Source organism: Nylanderia fulva, unplaced genomic scaffold (assembly GCF_048542155.1).
Source record: "Nylanderia fulva isolate GAGA-0341 unplaced genomic scaffold, ASM4854215v1 Scaffold296, whole genome shotgun sequence".
NCBI classification, from domain to species: Eukaryota; Metazoa; Arthropoda; class Insecta; order Hymenoptera; family Formicidae; genus Nylanderia; species Nylanderia fulva.
The window spans coordinates 91184-110000 of record NW_028190364.1 but is presented as its reverse complement, the minus strand read 5'-3'; the positions used below and the strand labels follow the sequence as shown (position 1 = coordinate 110000).

General features: G+C 27.7%; 1 protein-coding gene and 3 long non-coding RNA genes across 4 annotated transcripts in view; 3 read left to right on the top strand and 1 right to left on the bottom strand.

The window, feature by feature from the left end:
- LOC146722628 (dynein light chain roadblock-type 2-like) overlaps positions 1 to 758 on the top strand; it is a 1208-nt gene extending 450 nt beyond the window's left edge. The window contains exons 2-4 of the mRNA XM_085484147.1: positions 1 to 14; positions 131 to 465; positions 539 to 758. The exon at positions 1 to 14 is cut by the window's left edge and continues 142 nt beyond it. Of these exons, the coding sequence (XP_085340273.1) occupies positions 408 to 465; positions 539 to 750 (270 nt within the window). The 5' untranslated portion in view covers positions 1 to 14; positions 131 to 407 and the 3' untranslated portion in view covers positions 751 to 758. The remainder of the gene's footprint in view (positions 15 to 130; positions 466 to 538) is intronic.
- Positions 759 to 9493: 8735 nt separating this feature from the next.
- On the bottom strand, positions 9494 to 10070 carry LOC146722627 (uncharacterized). Its single transcript, XR_014925028.1, has 2 exons — positions 9820 to 10070; positions 9494 to 9757 (listed from the first exon to the last, which is right to left on the bottom strand). It is a non-coding gene; the product is annotated as an uncharacterized LOC146722627 (long non-coding RNA).
- A 3053-nt stretch (positions 10071 to 13123) lies between these two features.
- Positions 13124 to 13623, top strand: LOC146722626 (uncharacterized). Its single transcript, XR_014925029.1, has 2 exons — positions 13124 to 13297; positions 13360 to 13623. It is a non-coding gene; the product is annotated as an uncharacterized LOC146722626 (long non-coding RNA).
- A 2645-nt stretch (positions 13624 to 16268) lies between these two features.
- Positions 16269 to 16768, top strand: LOC146722625 (uncharacterized). Its single transcript, XR_014925030.1, has 2 exons — positions 16269 to 16442; positions 16505 to 16768. It is a non-coding gene; the product is annotated as an uncharacterized LOC146722625 (long non-coding RNA).
- The last annotated feature ends 2049 nt before the right edge of the window (positions 16769 to 18817 follow it).

Sequence of the window (18817 nt, the reverse complement as noted above, 5' to 3'; positions counted from 1 at the left end):
TTTTCTTATTGCAGGTACATATATATCCAATAATTAATATACAAAATTAAATATTATTCATCACACACTTTGTATCAAAATAATATATTTTTTAAAATTTATTTAATCATTTTTATCATTGTGATTGTAGTGGCAAGGATCTTATTGCTCAGTGTCATTGCAAGCATCTGGCCTGTATATACCATAATATATTGCGTAATACATTGGCTAAGTATGACAATATAGATTTTGATAGATTCCCATGGAATATTGGAATTTTGTCGGACTTACAGTCATCCACCACATATGCAGCCTACAATTAAAGAACGCATTTATTCCATATGATTTGCTTCCGTTATTGGAATATTTAAAATAAAAATTTTATTAATAAATTTCGATGAAATAATTTATAAGAGGTTGAAGAAACTATGAAACAAATTCAGTCTCATAAAAGGGTAGTTGGAACAATAGTGGTGAATGCAGAAGGTATTACATGAGATCATTGACATGATTTACTTGTAGTTGTAAACAAAAATTTATAAAATTATATTTGTTTTAGGTATTCCTATAAAGTCAACATTAGATAATACGACAACAGTTCAATACGCAGGTTTGATAAGTCAATTGTCAGATAAAGCTCGTTCTGTCGTACGTGACTTGAATCCAACAAATGATTTAACTTTCTTGCGCATACGTAGCAAAAAACATAAAATTATGATGGCACCAGATAAAGAATTCATATTAATAGTAGTACAAAATCCAGTTGATTGATATTTAAAAGAAACAAAAATATATTTCAAAGTTAAGATTTATTTTTTTGGTTGTTAATTTAATCTGTATGCTACATTGGATGTTAATATCTATTCAATTAAATAAAGAAAAATAAAAGAATAAAGCTTAAAAATTATACAAAATGCAGTATTTAATTACTAATTTAACAAATTATGAACTTTTAGAGTTTTTAAATAGTGCTTTCTTCTTTGGTAACAATATTATATTTTTAAGTTTGATAATTATGAAAATATGTATATATAGTAATTCATGGCATGTTTATTTTTGTATTTAATACAATTATAAATGTACATTTCTCATCAATAAATATCACAGTATCTTTTTTATAATTTAATTTTAATATTGAGATTGTTTTTATTCAGTGGAAAAAAAAATGTGTAGTTGGTCCCTATTAATTATACATACATATAAGAGTGTCGCACAAATAATTCTATGCAGTCTTTTTAAGATAATATAAAAATACTTATAAATATAATCAATTAAAATACATATAATCAAAATTGTATGTATTAAAATTCAATAGCATATAAAAAAGATTTTTAAAATTATATATATATAATAAAAATCCAACATTTTATATATATATATATATCTATATATATATAAATATATATTTATTTATTGTATATCATAAATATATATTTATTTATTTATATTTACCTATCTTTTTTTATATATATGGTAGAAATACAATGTATGAGTTATTTTATTTTGCAAAATTTTTGAAAGTTAAACTATTAATTACAATGAAATTATTTCATATAATACCGAGATTCTTTTCATAATAAAGATTAAGAGAGAGTTAGATTTTATCATAAGATTTATAAAAGTCATAAGATAAGGTTAATTGCATATTGTATAGTTTTATCTCTCATTTTTTAAAGTAAATAAATATCAAAGTTACATTGCTTGAACTGGTGCGTTTGAAGTATGTTGTCTTTTTGAGGGATGCAAGACAATATAGTACAAAGCATTGCTGTAATTCCCAAGAAAAAGAAATGATACAAATAATAAAGATTATATTAAAGTACTAAGCCTCTTTAACTGCAGGAGGACAAGCATATTGCCATAATAAATTTGCTGCAATATTTTCAAAAAGCAGATAACATAGAAAGATAGATGTTTTCAAAATGTTTTGCTATCTACAGCATTGAGATATATAAAAATGTGCACTATGCCAATAACAGAAGCAAATAATATGGAATAAATGCGTTCTTTAATTGTAGGCTGCATATGTGGTGGATGACTGCAAGTCCGACAAAATTCCAATATTCCATGGGAATCTATCAAAAAAACCATATTTCCCCCCAATTTTTCCAAGTATTTTCACATATATTTTGGATATCGGCCCGATCTTGCAAAGACACGAGCAAAAAAATCCTTCCCCCTACAATCCAATATAAAAATTTAAAAAATTTTTTTTTAAAAATTAATTTTTATCAATGTGTAAGAATAATTTAATTTTTTTTATTAATTATTGGGATTTAGTCCTAAAAAAAAAATGCCAGAAAAATTTAATTTGCTTATTTTTTAAAAAACTTTTTCTATACAAAAAATAATGAATATCTCAAAACTCACCTTTAAAAAAAAGGGGAAAAAAAGGCAAAACCGTTAAGGGAAAACCATTAAAAAAAATTTTCCGGGGAAACCCATGTAAAAAAAAATGTAAGAAAAAAACGATTATAAACCCTGACAAACGTAAAAAAAAGTAAAAAAAAAAAAAAATTGGCCAATGAAAGTTTAAAATTGTACCAGGGAAAATTTTAATTGCCCAAAATATAAGAGTCGTAAAAGAATCATAAAAATTTTTTAAATTTTTTCAAATGTAGAATTGTACCCTAAAAAAAAAATTTTTTTTAAAAAAAAATTTTTTCTTATGTATGAGATATAATTTTTGGTTGAACAAAGAAAAGGAGTTGCAATGGGGTGATTTAAAATCTCCTGCCAGATATAAGATGGTAAAAGATTTTGGAGAATTTGGAATTGTCTTGACCGTTTTTTATTAAGTGAGTTTAAAGTTCTATATAAATCAAATATCTCTATGTTAAGAATTTCAGTTTTGATATTATGCAACAAACCACGCATCCTATTTTTTGATTTATAGTGGTAGAAAACAAATTTATTATTACAGAAATTACGCAAATGGTTGGGAAACAAACAATATCTCTTACATTCCCTTAAAAATTTCAACTTCGACATTGCCTTAATTATCGCATAATTAAAATTTAGCCAAGATTTAAAATGTTTTAACGTTTCTAGACCAAAATAGTTATAAATAAAACTAGAATTAAAACGATGGTATTTAAACGGGTAATTAGTCACACGCATTATAAGGCCAGCGTTTATTAAAATTAATTAATGAAAGGCTCGTATAAATTAAACAAAATTAAACAATCATATATAGTAGGCCAGGCCAACTAAACGAGCAAATAAATAAGATGTAAAAAATTTTTTTATTAATAGTTAAATCATTAAATTAACATTCCGTTACAGAATCGATATAAATTGTAAACGTTTCGACTGCACTACAGTCTTTATCAATACATAAAAATTAAATATTAAAATATAAAGTTAGATGTTAAAAATACAAAGTTAGTTAAATATTAAAATATAAAATTGAAACGATTCTTCGCTGTTGACCAATAGATATGCAAGGCGATTGGTCTGAGATGCCAAGTTATGCGATATTTGAGCATGCTACGGATATAATACGCGAATTAAATCAATGTCAGAAAAAATTAAAAAATCTTTCAACTTACATTATCGTTTTAACAAGTCCTTTTCCCCGATATTTCAAGTGTGTGTTGCGAAGTCTGAATACCAAATGTCAAAATAGAGAGCGTGATGTATTTATTTATTACCAATGTTTTTTCTAAATTATGATTCAGCAAATTTTTTAAGTATGTCAAAATAACTACTGTCTAACAATTCGGTGTCTGTATTTAAATTAATTCCATTTTTCTGTTCTTTAATGTGGATCATTTCAGATATTAGTCTTTTTTGGTAATTCTTTTCATGATCCATAATTTTAATATTGTCCCAGTCAAATGTATGTTGTTCGTTTAGAATGTGTTCCGTGATAACCGAATGTCTAGCAGAGTCTAATTTAATATTATTTTTATGTTCTTTAAGTCTCGTTCCTAACTGTCTTTTTGTCTGTCCGACATATGTGGCGTCACAATCGTTGCAATTCAATTTGTAAATAACGTTAGAATTCGTGGGGCAATTATTTTTGTCCTTTTGAACTCTTATGAAGTCATTTAATTTTTTAATGCAACGATATCCTACCACTACGTCAGGTCTTCTTATTGCTGAAGCAACTTTCTCAGATATTGATTCTATATATGGTATGACAAAATATTTAATGTTAGTATTAGTATTATTAGTATCTGTTATATTGTTATTATTAGGCTTGTTAAATTTCTTAGTTGAGAGATTTTTTAATCTGCGTTTTATTTCTGTGAAAATTAGATCAAGAGGATAACCGTTGGATAGCAAAATGTTAATAGCTTTCTCTATATTTTTTTTGTGAAATTGCGGATGTGATAGTAATAAAGCTCTATCTACCAAGTTATAAATTGTTCCTATTTTATGACAAGTCGGATGATTTGAAAAAAATGAAAGTAATCTACCTGAGAATGTCTTTTTGTGATACCAATCTAAATAAATTTTGTTATCTATTACTTTGATCATTATGTCTAAAAAGCTTATACAACGATTATCCTCCTTTTCCAATGTAAATTGTAGTCTATCGTTATAATTGTTGAATTCGTTCAAAACATATGTAATATTGTCAGCGGAAGTGCATAAAATAATGTCGTCTACATAACGGAAATAGAAAGTCATTTCGCAATTTAAATTACTAATTACTGATGTTTCCAAGTCCTGCATGACTATATCGGCAATGATCGGAGAAAGTGGGGAACCCATAGGAGTCCCATAAATTTGTTTGTAAGTTATGTTATTAAAAGTGAAAAATGTAGAAGTTAATATAAATTTTATCATACCTATGAATTCATTTTTGGGAATCTTTGTGTGTGACTCTATAAAATGCCATCTATTATTGATACCGTTTAATGCAAGATCTACGGAAACATTAGTAAATAATGAAACAACGTCCAATGAAGCTATTATGTCGGTATCTTGTATTGTTTTCCCTGATAGAATGTTGCATATATCAAAACTGTTATTTACAAAACTGTCCGCTCTAGGAAGGCTATCTTTTAAAATTTTATGAAAGAAAGAAGCAATATTATATAGAGAAGTATTTATTGAGGAAACTATTAATCTAAAAGGAATATTTTCCTTGTGGATCTTGGGGAGCCCATAAGCTTTAGGAAGAAGAGAGTCGCTTGAAAATAAATAATAATATTCTTTTTTGTTGATGAAGTCTTTTTTCAACCATTTTTTTAAACAAATATTGAGGTCTTTTTCTATTTTTGTTGATGGATTGTTTTTAACTATGGTATACGTAGAATCGTCTTCTAGGAGACTCTCAACTTTTTTTATATAAAATTCTTTTTCTAGTGCGACTGTAATGCTGCCTTTATCTGCTCTGGTAAATAAAATATTAGGATTTTGATTGCAGAATTTAATTGTGTCTTTATGCATGTGAAATAATTTTTCTTGTATGTCCGTTTTTTTGTCGTTATTGTTTAAAAATAATGAAAATTGTGGAATGGCAGCATTACGAATCGAAGTAAGATTTCTGATCCCGTTAGAATTGCTTTCTATATCTTTGATGAATTCGTGTATAGCTACTTTTTTATTTAAGTTAACTGGGAGACTAAATTCACCTCCCAATTGTAATAGATTGGTTACATTGGGGGGAATTTTTTTATCAGTTAAATTAATAAACCATTTCTGGTTAGTTTGTTGTAAAGGGTTATGTGTAGCATAACGAAAACTGTTGGCAGAAACAGTGTTATCAACAATATTTGTCGAAGATGTTGTTTTTAATTCGATAGGATCAATATTTTTAATGTACTCTGTTTCATGCGATTTACGTAGCCATAGGAATTTTTTCTTATGTATGAGATATAATTTTTGGTTGAACAAAGAAAAGGAGTTGCAATGGTGATTTAAAATCTCCTGCCAGATATAAGATGGTAAAAGATTTTGGAGAATTTGGAATTGTCTTGACCGTTTTTTATTAAGTGAGTTTAAAGTTCTATATAAATCAAATATCTCTATGTTAAGAATTTCAGTTTTGATATTATGCAACAAACCACGCATCCTATTTTTTGATTTATAGTGGTAGAAAACAAATTTATTATTACAGAAATTACGCAAATGGTTGGGAAACAAACAATATCTCTTACATTCCCTTAAAAATTTCAACTTCGACATTGCCTTAATTATCGCATAATTAAAATTTAGCCAAGATTTAAAATGTTTTAACGTTTCTAGACCAAAATAGTTATAAATAAAACTAGAATTAAAACGATGGTATTTAAACGGGTAATTAGTCACACGCATTATAAGGCCAGCGTTTATTAAAATTAATTAATGAAAGGCTCGTATAAATTAAACAAAATTAAACAATCATATATAGTAGGCCAACTAAACGAGCAAATAAATAAGATGTAAAAATTTTTTTATTAATAGTTAAATCATTAAATTAACATTCCGTTACAGAATCGATATAAATTGTAAACGTTTCGACTGCACTACAGTCTTTATCAATACATAAAAATTAAATATTAAAATATAAAGTTAGATGTTAAAAATACAAAGTTAGTTAAATATTAAAATATAAAATTGAAACGATTCTTCGCTGTTGACCAATAGATATGCAAGGCGATTGGTCTGAGATGCCAAGTTATGCGACATTTGAGCATGCTACGGATATAATACGCGAATTAAATCAATGTCAGAAAAATTAAAAAATCTTTCAACTTACATTATCGTTTTAACAAGTCCTTTTCCCCGATATTTCAAGTGTGTGTTGCGAAGTCTGAATACCAAATGTCAAAATAGAGAGCGTGATGTATTTATTTATTACCAATGTTTTTTCTAAATTATGATTCAGCAAATTTTTTAAGTATGTCAAAATAACTACTGTCTAACAATTCGGTGTCTGTATTTAAATTAATTCCATTTTTCTGTTCTTTAATGTGGATCATTTCAGATATTAGTCTTTTTTGGTAATTCTTTTCATGATCCATAATTTTAATATTGTCCCAGTCAAATGTATGTTGTTCGTTTAGAATGTGTTCCGTGATAACCGAATGTCTAGCAGAGTCTAATTTAATATTATTTTTATGTTCTTTAAGTCTCGTTCCTAACTGTCTTTTTGTCTGTCCGACATATGTGGCGTCACAATCGTTGCAATTCAATTTGTAAATAACGTTAGAATTCGTGGGGCAATTATTTTTGTCCTTTTGAACTCTTATGAAGTCATTTAATTTTTTAATGCAACGATATCCTACCACTACGTCAGGTCTTCTTATTGCTGAAGCAACTTTCTCAGATATTGATTCTATATATGGTATGACAAAATATTTAATGTTAGTATTAGTATTATTAGTATCTGTTATATTGTTATTATTAGGCTTGTTAAATTTCTTAGTTGAGAGATTTTTTAATCTGCGTTTTATTTCTGTGAAAATTAGATCAAGAGGATAACCGTTGGATAGCAAAATGTTAATAGCTTTCTCTATATTTTTTTTGTGAAATTGCGGATGTGATAGTAATAAAGCTCTATCTACCAAGTTATAAATTGTTCCTATTTTATGACAAGTCGGATGATTTGAAAAAAATGAAAGTAATCTACCTGAGAATGTCTTTTTGTGATACCAATCTAAATAAATTTTGTTATCTATTACTTTGATCATTATGTCTAAAAAGCTTATACAACGATTATCCTCCTTTTCCAATGTAAATTGTAGTCTATCGTTATAATTGTTGAATTCGTTCAAAACATATGTAATATTGTCAGCGGAAGTGCATAAAATAATGTCGTCTACATAACGGAAATAGAAAGTCATTTCGCAATTTAAATTACTAATTACTGATGTTTCCAAGTCCTGCATGACTATATCGGCAATGATCGGAGAAAGTGGGGAACCCATAGGAGTCCCATAAATTTGTTTGTAAGTTATGTTATTAAAAGTGAAAAATGTAGAAGTTAATATAAATTTTATCATACCTATGAATTCATTTTTGGGAATCTTTGTGTGTGACTCTATAAAATGCCATCTATTATTGATACCGTTTAATGCAAGATCTACGGAAACATTAGTAAATAATGAAACAACGTCCAATGAAGCTATTATGTCGGTATCTTGTATTGTTTTCCCTGATAGAATGTTGCATATATCAAAACTGTTATTTACAAAACTGTCCGCTCTAGGAAGGCTATCTTTTAAAATTTTATGAAAGAAAGAAGCAATATTATATAGAGAAGTATTTATTGAGGAAACTATTAATCTAAAAGGAATATTTTCCTTGTGGATCTTGGGGAGCCCATAAGCTTTAGGAAGAAGAGAGTCGCTTGAAAATAAATAATAATATTCTTTTTTGTTGATGAAGTCTTTTTTCAACCATTTTTTTAAACAAATATTGAGGTCTTTTTCTATTTTTGTTGATGGATTGTTTTTAACTATGGTATACGTAGAATCGTCTTCTAGGAGACTCTCAACTTTTTTTATATAAAATTCTTTTTCTAGTGCGACTGTAATGCTGCCTTTATCTGCTCTGGTAAATAAAATATTAGGATTTTGATTGCAGAATTTAATTGTGTCTTTATGCATGTGAAATAATTTTTCTTGTATGTCCGTTTTTTTGTCGTTATTGTTTAAAAATAATGAAAATTGTGGAATGGCAGCATTACGAATCGAAGTAAGATTTCTGATCCCGTTAGAATTGCTTTCTATATCTTTGATGAATTCGTGTATAGCTACTTTTTTATTTAATTTAACTGGGAGACTAAATTCACCTCCCAATTGTAATAGATTGGTTACATTGGGGGGAATTTTTTTATCAGTCAAATTAATAAACCATTTCTGGTTAGTTTGTTGTAAAGGGTTATGTGTAGCATAACGAAAACTGTTGGCAGAAACAGTGTTATCAACAATATTTGTCGAAGATGTTGTTTTTAATTCGATAGGATCAATATTTTTAATGTACTCTGTTTCATGCGATTTACGTAGCCATAGGAATTTTTTCTTATGTATGAGATATAATTTTTGGTTGAACAAAGAAAAGGAGTTGCAATGGTGATTTAAAATCTCCTGCCAGATATAAGATGGTAAAAGATTTTGGAGAATTTGGAATTGTCTTGACCGTTTTTTATTAAGTGAGTTTAAAGTTCTATATAAATCAAATATCTCTATGTTAAGAATTTCAGTTTTGATATTATGCAACAAACCACGCATCTTATTTTTTGATTTATAGTGGTAGAAAACAAATTTATTATTACAGAAATTACGCAAATGGTTGGGAAACAAACAATATCTCTTACATTCCCTTAAAAATTTCAACTTCGACATTGCCTTAATTATCGCATAATTAAAATTTAGCCAAGATTTAAAATGTTTTAACGTTTCTAGACCAAAATAGTTATAAATAAAACTAGAATTAAAACGATGGTATTTAAACGGGTAATTAGTCACACGCATTATAAGGCCAGCGTTTATTAAAATTAATTAATGAAAGGCTCGTATAAATTAAACAAAATTAAACAATCATATATAGTAGGCCAACTAAACGAGCAAATAAATAAGATGTAAAAAATTTTTTTTATTAATAGTTAAATCATTAAATTAACATTCCGTTACAGAATCGATATAAATTGTAAACGTTTCGACTGCACTACAGTCTTTATCAATACATAAAAATTAAATATTAAAATATAAAGTTAGATGTTAAAAATACAAAGTTAGTTAAATATTAAAATATAAAATTGAAACGATTCTTCGCTGTTGACCAATAGATATGCAAGGCGATTGGTCTGAGATGCCAAGTTATGCGATATTTGAGCATGCTACGGATATAATACGCGAATTAAATCAATGTCAGAAAAAATTAAAAAATCTTTCAACTTACATTATCGTTTTAACAAGTCCTTTTCCCCGATATTTCAAGTGTGTGTTGCGAAGTCTGAATACCAAATGTCAAAATAGAGAGCGTGATGTATTTATTTATTACCAATGTTTTTTCTAAATTATGATTCAGCAAATTTTTTAAGTATGTCAAAATAACTACTGTCTAACAATTCGGTGTCTGTATTTAAATTAATTCCATTTTTCTGTTCTTTAATGTGGATCATTTCAGATATTAGTCTTTTTTGGTAATTCTTTTCATGATCCATAATTTTAATATTGTCCCAGTCAAATGTATGTTGTTCGTTTAGAATGTGTTCCGTGATAACCGAATGTCTAGCAGAGTCTAATTTAATATTATTTTTATGTTCTTTAAGTCTCGTTCCTAACTGTCTTTTTGTCTGTCCGACATATGTGGCGTCACAATCGTTGCAATTCAATTTGTAAATAACGTTAGAATTCGTGGGGCAATTATTTTTGTCCTTTTGAACTCTTATGAAGTCATTTAATTTTTTAATGCAACGATATCCTACCACTACGTCAGGTCTTCTTATTGCTGAAGCAACTTTCTCAGATATTGATTCTATATATGGTATGACAAAATATTTAATGTTAGTATTAGTATTATTAGTATCTGTTATATTGTTATTATTAGGCTTGTTAAATTTCTTAGTTGAGAGATTTTTTAATCTGCGTTTTATTTCTGTGAAAATTAGATCAAGAGGATAACCGTTGGATAGCAAAATGTTAATAGCTTTCTCTATATTTTTTTTGTGAAATTGCGGATGTGATAGTAATAAAGCTCTATCTACCAAGTTATAAATTGTTCCTATTTTATGACAAGTCGGATGATTTGAAAAAAATGAAAGTAATCTACCTGAGAATGTCTTTTTGTGATACCAATCTAAATAAATTTTGTTATCTATTACTTTGATCATTATGTCTAAAAAGCTTATACAACGATTATCCTCCTTTTCCAATGTAAATTGTAGTCTATCGTTATAATTGTTGAATTCGTTCAAAACATATGTAATATTGTCAGCGGAAGTGCATAAAATAATGTCGTCTACATAACGGAAATAGAAAGTCATTTCGCAATTTAAATTACTAATTACTGATGTTTCCAAGTCCTGCATGACTATATCGGCAATGATCGGAGAAAGTGGGGAACCCATAGGAGTCCCATAAATTTGTTTGTAAGTTATGTTATTAAAAGTGAAAAATGTAGAAGTTAATATAAATTTTATCATACCTATGAATTCATTTTTGGGAATCTTTGTGTGTGACTCTATAAAATGCCATCTATTATTGATACCGTTTAATGCAAGATCTACGGAAACATTAGTATACACATAACCCTTTACAACAAACTAACCAGAAATGGTTTATTAATTTGACTGATAAAAAAATTCCCCCCAATGTAACCAATCTATTACAATTGGGAGGTGAATTTAGTCTCCCAGTTAAATTAAATAAAAAAGTAGCTATACACGAATTCATCAAAGATATAGAAAGCAATTCTAACGGGATCAGAAATCTTACTTCGATTCGTAATGCTGCCATTCCACAATTTTCATTATTTTTAAACAATAACGACAAAAAAACGGACATACAAGAAAAATTATTTCACATGCATAAAGACACAATTAAATTCTGCAATCAAAATCCTAATATTTTATTTACCAGAGCAGATAAAGGCAGCATTACAGTCGCACTAGAAAAAGAATTTTATATAAAAAAAGTTGAGAGTCTCCTAGAAGACGATTCTACGTATACCATAGTTAAAAACAATCCATCAACAAAAATAGAAAAAGACCTCAATATTTGTTTAAAAAAATGGTTGAAAAAAGACTTCATCAACAAAAAAGAATATTATTATTTATTTTCAAGCGACTCTCTTCTTCCTAAAGCTTATGGGCTCCCCAAGATCCACAAGGAAAATATTCCTTTTAGATTAATAGTTTCCTCAATAAATACTTCTCTATATAATATTGCTTCTTTCTTTCATAAAATTTTAAAAGATAGCCTTCCTAGAGCGGACAGTTTTGTAAATAACAGTTTTGATATATGCAACATTCTATCAGGGAAAACAATACAAGATACCGACATAATAGCTTCATTGGACGTTGTTTCATTATTTACTAATGTTTCCGTAGATCTTGCATTAAACGGTATCAATAATAGATGGCATTTTATAGAGTCACACACAAAGATTCCCAAAAATGAATTCATAGGTATGATAAAATTTATATTAACTTCTACATTTTTCACTTTTAATAACATAACTTACAAACAAATTTATGGGACTCCTATGGGTTCCCCACTTTCTCCGATCATTGCCGATATAGTCATGCAGGACTTGGAAACATCAGTAATTAGTAATTTAAATTGCGAAATGACTTTCTATTTCCGTTATGTAGACGACATTATTTTATGCACTTCCGCTGACAATATTACATATGTTTTGAACGAATTCAACAATTATAACGATAGACTACAATTTACATTGGAAAAGGAGGATAATCGTTGTATAAGCTTTTTAGACATAATGATCAAAGTAATAGATAACAAAATTTATTTAGATTGGTATCACAAAAAGACATTCTCAGGTAGATTACTTTCATTTTTTTCAAATCATCCGACTTGTCATAAAATAGGAACAATTTATAACTTGGTAGATAGAGCTTTATTACTATCACATCCGCAATTTCACAAAAAAAATATAGAGAAAGCTATTAACATTTTGCTATCCAACGGTTATCCTCTTGATCTAATTTTCACAGAAATAAAACGCAGATTAAAAAATCTCTCAACTAAGAAATTTAACAAGCCTAATAATAACAATATAACAGATACTAATAATACTAATACTAACATTAAATATTTTGTCATACCATATATAGAATCAATATCTGAGAAAGTTGCTTCAGCAATAAGAAGACCTGACGTAGTGGTAGGATATCGTTGCATTAAAAAATTAAATGACTTCATAAGAGTTCAAAAGGACAAAAATAATTGCCCCACGAATTCTAACGTTATTTACAAATTGAATTGCAACGATTGTGACGCCACATATGTCGGACAGACAAAAAGACAGTTAGGAACGAGACTTAAAGAACATAAAAATAATATTAAATTAGACTCTGCTAGACATTCGGTTATCACGGAACACATTCTAAACGAACAACATACATTTGACTGGGACAATATTAAAATTATGGATCATGAAAAGAATTACCAAAAAAGACTAATATCTGAAATGATCCACATTAAAGAACAGAAAAATGGAATTAATTTAAATACAGACACCGAATTGTTAGACAGTAGTTATTTTGACATACTTAAAAAATTTGCTGAATCATAATTTAGAAAAAACATTGGTAATAAATAAATACATCACGCTCTCTATTTTGACATTTGGTATTCAGACTTCGCAACACACACTTGAAATATCGGGGAAAAGGACTTGTTAAAACGATAATGTAAGTTGAAAGATTTTTTAATTTTTTCTGACATTGATTTAATTCGCGTATTATATCCGTAGCATGCTCAAATATCGCATAACTTGGCATCTCAGACCAATCGCCTTGCATATCTATTGGTCAACAGCGAAGAATCGTTTCAATTTTATATTTTAATATTTAACTAACTTTGTATTTTTAACATCTAACTTTATATTTTAATATTTAATTTTTATGTATTGATAAAGACTGTAGTGCAGTCGAAACGTTTACAATTTATATCGATTCTGTAACGGAATGTTAATTTAATGATTTAACTATTAATAAAAAAAATTTTTTACATCTTATTTATTTGCTCGTTTAGTTGGCCTACTATATATGATTGTTTAATTTTGTTTAATTTATACGAGCCTTTCATTAATTAATTTTAATAAACGCTGGCCTTATAATGCGTGTGACTAATTACCCGTTTAAATACCATCGTTTTAATTCTAGTTTTATTTATAACTATTTTGGTCTAGAAACGTTAAAACATTTTAAATCTTGGCTAAATTTTAATTATGCGATAATTAAGGCAATGTCGAAGTTGAAATTTTTAAGGGAATGTAAGAGATATTGTTTGTTTCCCAACCATTTGCGTAATTTCTGTAATAATAAATTTGTTTTCTACCACTATAAATCAAAAAATAAGATGCGTGGTTTGTTGCATAATATCAAAACTGAAATTCTTAACATAGAGATATTTGATTTATATAGAACTTTAAACTCACTTAATAAAAAACGGTCAAGACAATTCCAAATTCTCCAAAATCTTTTACCATCTTATATCTGGCAGGAGATTTTAAATCACCATTGCAACTCCTTTTCTTTGTTCAACCAAAAATTATATCTCATACATAAGAAAAAATTCCTATGGCTACGTAAATCGCATGAAACAGAGTACATTAAAAATATTGATCCTATCGAATTAAAAACAACATCTTCGACAAATATTGTTGATAACACTGTTTCTGCCAACAGTTTTCGTTATGCTACACATAACCCTTTACAACAAACTAACCAGAAATGGTTTATTAATTTGACTGATAAAAAAATTCCCCCCAATGTAACCAATCTATTACAATTGGGAGGTGAATTTAGTCTCCCAGTTAAATTAAATAAAAAAGTAGCTATACACGAATTCATCAAAGATATAGAAAGCAATTCTAACGGGATCAGAAATCTTACTTCGATTCGTAATGCTGCCATTCCACAATTTTCATTATTTTTAAACAATAACGACAAAAAAACGGACATACAAGAAAAATTATTTCACATGCATAAAGACACAATTAAATTCTGCAATCAAAATCCTAATATTTTATTTACCAGAGCAGATAAAGGCAGCATTACAGTCGCACTAGAAAAAGAATTTTATATAAAAAAAGTTGAGAGTCTCCTAGAAGACGATTCTACGTATACCATAGTTAAAAACAATCCATCAACAAAAATAGAAAAAGACCTCAATATTTGTTTAAAAAAATGGTTGAAAAAAGACTTCATCAACAAAAAAGAATATTATTATTTATTTTCAAGCGACTCTCTTCTTCCTAAAGCTTATGGGCTCCCCAAGATCCACAAGGAAAATATTCCTTTTAGATTAATAGTTTCCTCAATAAATACTTCTCTATATAATATTGCTTCTTTCTTTCATAAAATTTTAAAAGATAGCCTTCCTAGAGCGGACAGTTTTGTAAATAACAGTTTTGATATATGCAACATTCTATCAGGGAAAACAATACAAGATACCGACATAATAGCTTCATTGGACGTTGTTTCATTATTTACTAATGTTTCCGTAGATCTTGCATTAAACGGTATCAATAATAGATGGCATTTTATAGAGTCACACACAAAGATTCCCAAAAATGAATTCATAAGGTATGATAAAATTTATATTAACTTCTACATTTTTCACTTTTAATAACATAACTTACAAACAAATTTATGGGACTCCTATGGGTTCCCCACTTTCTCCGATCATTGCCGATATAGTCATGCAGGACTTGGAAACATCAGTAATTAGTAATTTAAATTGCGAAATGACTTTCTATTTCCGTTATGTAGACGACATTATTTTATGCACTTCCGCTGACAATATTACATATGTTTTGAACGAATTCAACAATTATAACGATAGACTACAATTTACATTGGAAAAGGAGGATAATCGTTGTATAAGCTTTTTAGACATAATGATCAAAGTAATAGATAACAAAATTTATTTAGATTGGTATCACAAAAAGACATTCTCAGGTAGATTACTTTCATTTTTTTCAAATCATCCGACTTGTCATAAAATAGGAACAATTTATAACTTGGTAGATAGAGCTTTATTACTATCACATCCGCAATTTCACAAAAAAAATATAGAGAAAGCTATTAACATTTTGCTATCCAACGGTTATCCTCTTGATCTAATTTTCACAGAAATAAAACGCAGATTAAAAAATCTCTCAACTAAGAAATTTAACAAGCCTAATAATAACAATATAACAGATACTAATAATACTAATACTAACATTAAATATTTTGTCATACCATATATAGAATCAATATCTGAGAAAGTTGCTTCAGCAATAAGAAGACCTGACGTAGTGGTAGGATATCGTTGCATTAAAAAATTAAATGACTTCATAAGAGTTCAAAAGGACAAAAATAATTGCCCCACGAATTCTAACGTTATTTACAAATTATTGCAACGATTGTGACGCCACATATGTCGGACAGACAAAAAGACAGTTAGGAACGAGACTTAAAGAACATAAAAATAATATTAAATTAGACTCTGCTAGACATTCGGTTATCACGGAACACATTCTAAACGAACAACATACATTTGACTGGGACAATATTAAAATTATGGATCATGAAAAGAATTACCAAAAAAGACTAATATCTGAAATGATCCACATTAAAGAACAGAAAAATGGAATTAATTTAAATACAGACACCGAATTGTTAGACAGTAGTTATTTTGACATACTTAAAAAATTTGCTGAATCATAATTTAGAAAAAACATTGGTAATAAATAAATACATCACGCTCTCTATTTTGACATTTGGTATTCAGACTTCGCAACACACACTTGAAATATCGGGGAAAAGGACTTGTTAAAACGATAATGTAAGTTGAAAGATTTTTTAATTTTTTCTGACATTGATTTAATTCGCGTATTATATCCGTAGCATGCTCAAATATCGCATAACTTGGCATCTCAGACCAATCGCCTTGCATATCTATTGGTCAACAGCGAAGAATCGTTTCAATTTTATATTTTAATATTTAACTAACTTTGTATTTTTAACATCTAACTTTATATTTTAATATTTAATTTTTATGTATTGATAAAGACTGTAGTGCAGTCGAAACGTTTACAATTTATATCGATTCTGTAACGGAATGTTAATTTAATGATTTAACTATTAATAAAAAAAATTTTTTACATCTTATTTATTTGCTCGTTTAGTTGGCCTACTATATATGATTGTTTAATTTTGTTTAATTTATACGAGCCTTTCATTAATTAAAAATATTATGTATTATAATTTTATTACAGTAAATTAATTATTTGTTACTCTAAGATGTATTACAGATAAGATACATTCTAGCAATTTGGAAAAGTAGCGTCAAGTTTTTTTAACTAAAATTTTTTATTTTTTAAATTTTTATTATTAATAATAAAAATTAAAAATTTTTTATTTTTGTATAAGTTTTTGATTTGTAATTTTTTGGAATATAACTTTGTTGGGCGCAACTTTTTGATTTCATTATTTTTTTATTAGAAGTATTAATTTGACAACACAAGTTTACGCAATACTTTGAAACATACTGTTTTTTTTATTACGCTTTTATACATATCGTTGATCTAGGCGCTCTTTCACCTTTTTCTAAAAAAAATTTTTTTAGTTTTATTTTTACGTAAGATTAAAAGAGTTACATTTTTTTCAAAAATGCTTGAGAGTTGGGTTGTGTTTTTTTACTATGAATTAGTGTGAACATATACAACATATTTTAGATTCGGCCAAATCGGAGGGAACGATGTCTGGTGTTGCCCTTGTAAGTGATAATTACGTAGAAAAACTAAAAGTAGAGATTAAGAACATTTCTGGTAGTGTTCCTGTAATGCTTGAAATTTAATAACAATTATGAATTATATTCGGCTCTAATATAAAACAAATATAAATATGTAGGCTGACAAAGCCGAACGCGATGTGGATTATTGCGAAAATGAATTTAGCGCTACAATTAAATAATTATGCGTGAGCCATCAATTGAGATACAATTCCTAAGAAGTCTTGACAGTGTCTCAGCAAATGCGTGCCTCGATCACAATTATTCAATTACAGCGAAAAAAATACTTATTGCAATAATTGAGGTAACGACATCGCTCTTTTGACTTGTTTAGCGAACATATATTTATATTTGCTTGAAATTTAATTTATTGAAATTTAAATATGTTCTTCCTTCATTGCATATGATCGGCAATAATAGTCGTACATGTTAAATTGAAATTTGTTGTAAAAATACAAAGCGACACTTTTCTTCTTAATTTAGTATTTTATGTGCAAGTTATGTTACATTTTTAAACTTATAACATAAATTTATAATTGTTTCTTACATATCAAATATTTTATATACATAATTACTATTAAATATTTTGCATTTTATAATGCAAAAATATTTATATTCAAATTCGAGAATTTATTCTTAAATGCATAATATATTATTATAAAATGTTCTTAGCATCAAATGTGTGTGTATATGTATATCCTAAAAAAATCATAAAAATGAAAAGGTCAGGCCATGTTCAAAAGAAGGTACTCAAAAATTTAAACGATCTAATAATAAATTATCACGAAAAGTAACTGATATGTTATTCAAGGTGCCAGTTCAAAGTGAACATACGTAAAGTGTATATTATCTAAATTTAGTAATAATATATTATCATGAAAAGTAACTGTAATATTTTATTCAAGGTGCAAGTTCACATTGAATATACATACATATAAGTAAAACTGATTACAATTTGATTCTAGAAAATAAGTGCGATATGTTATTCTTAGTGCACAAAATATAACAGTCGTTTATAGAGATTTGATTTGAAATTCATACTAGCCCGTACAATGAAAAATAATTGCTCGTAATTCCAGAGTACTAATTTGTTAATGACTCAAAAAAATAACATGACGGCCTGCTCTCAAAAAACTATGATGTTTCTCGATGTCCATTTAGAAATAATGTCGAAGCTCTTACAGAATAACTACTACAACATTTGAAATACGAAAAGTATTACATTAGAAGAAGATTAGATTAGAATAAGGATTCAACGTATTTTTAAAAGCTCTACACACACAACGAAGTGAATATACAAAACTATATACAAATACCTTTTTCTTCTGTGTTTCTGAAGAAAATTGTAAGTCAAATGAAACCTTGCACTTTGAGAACCATGTCACTTACTTTTCAGAGTCAAATTGATAAATTTTTTTTGTATATTT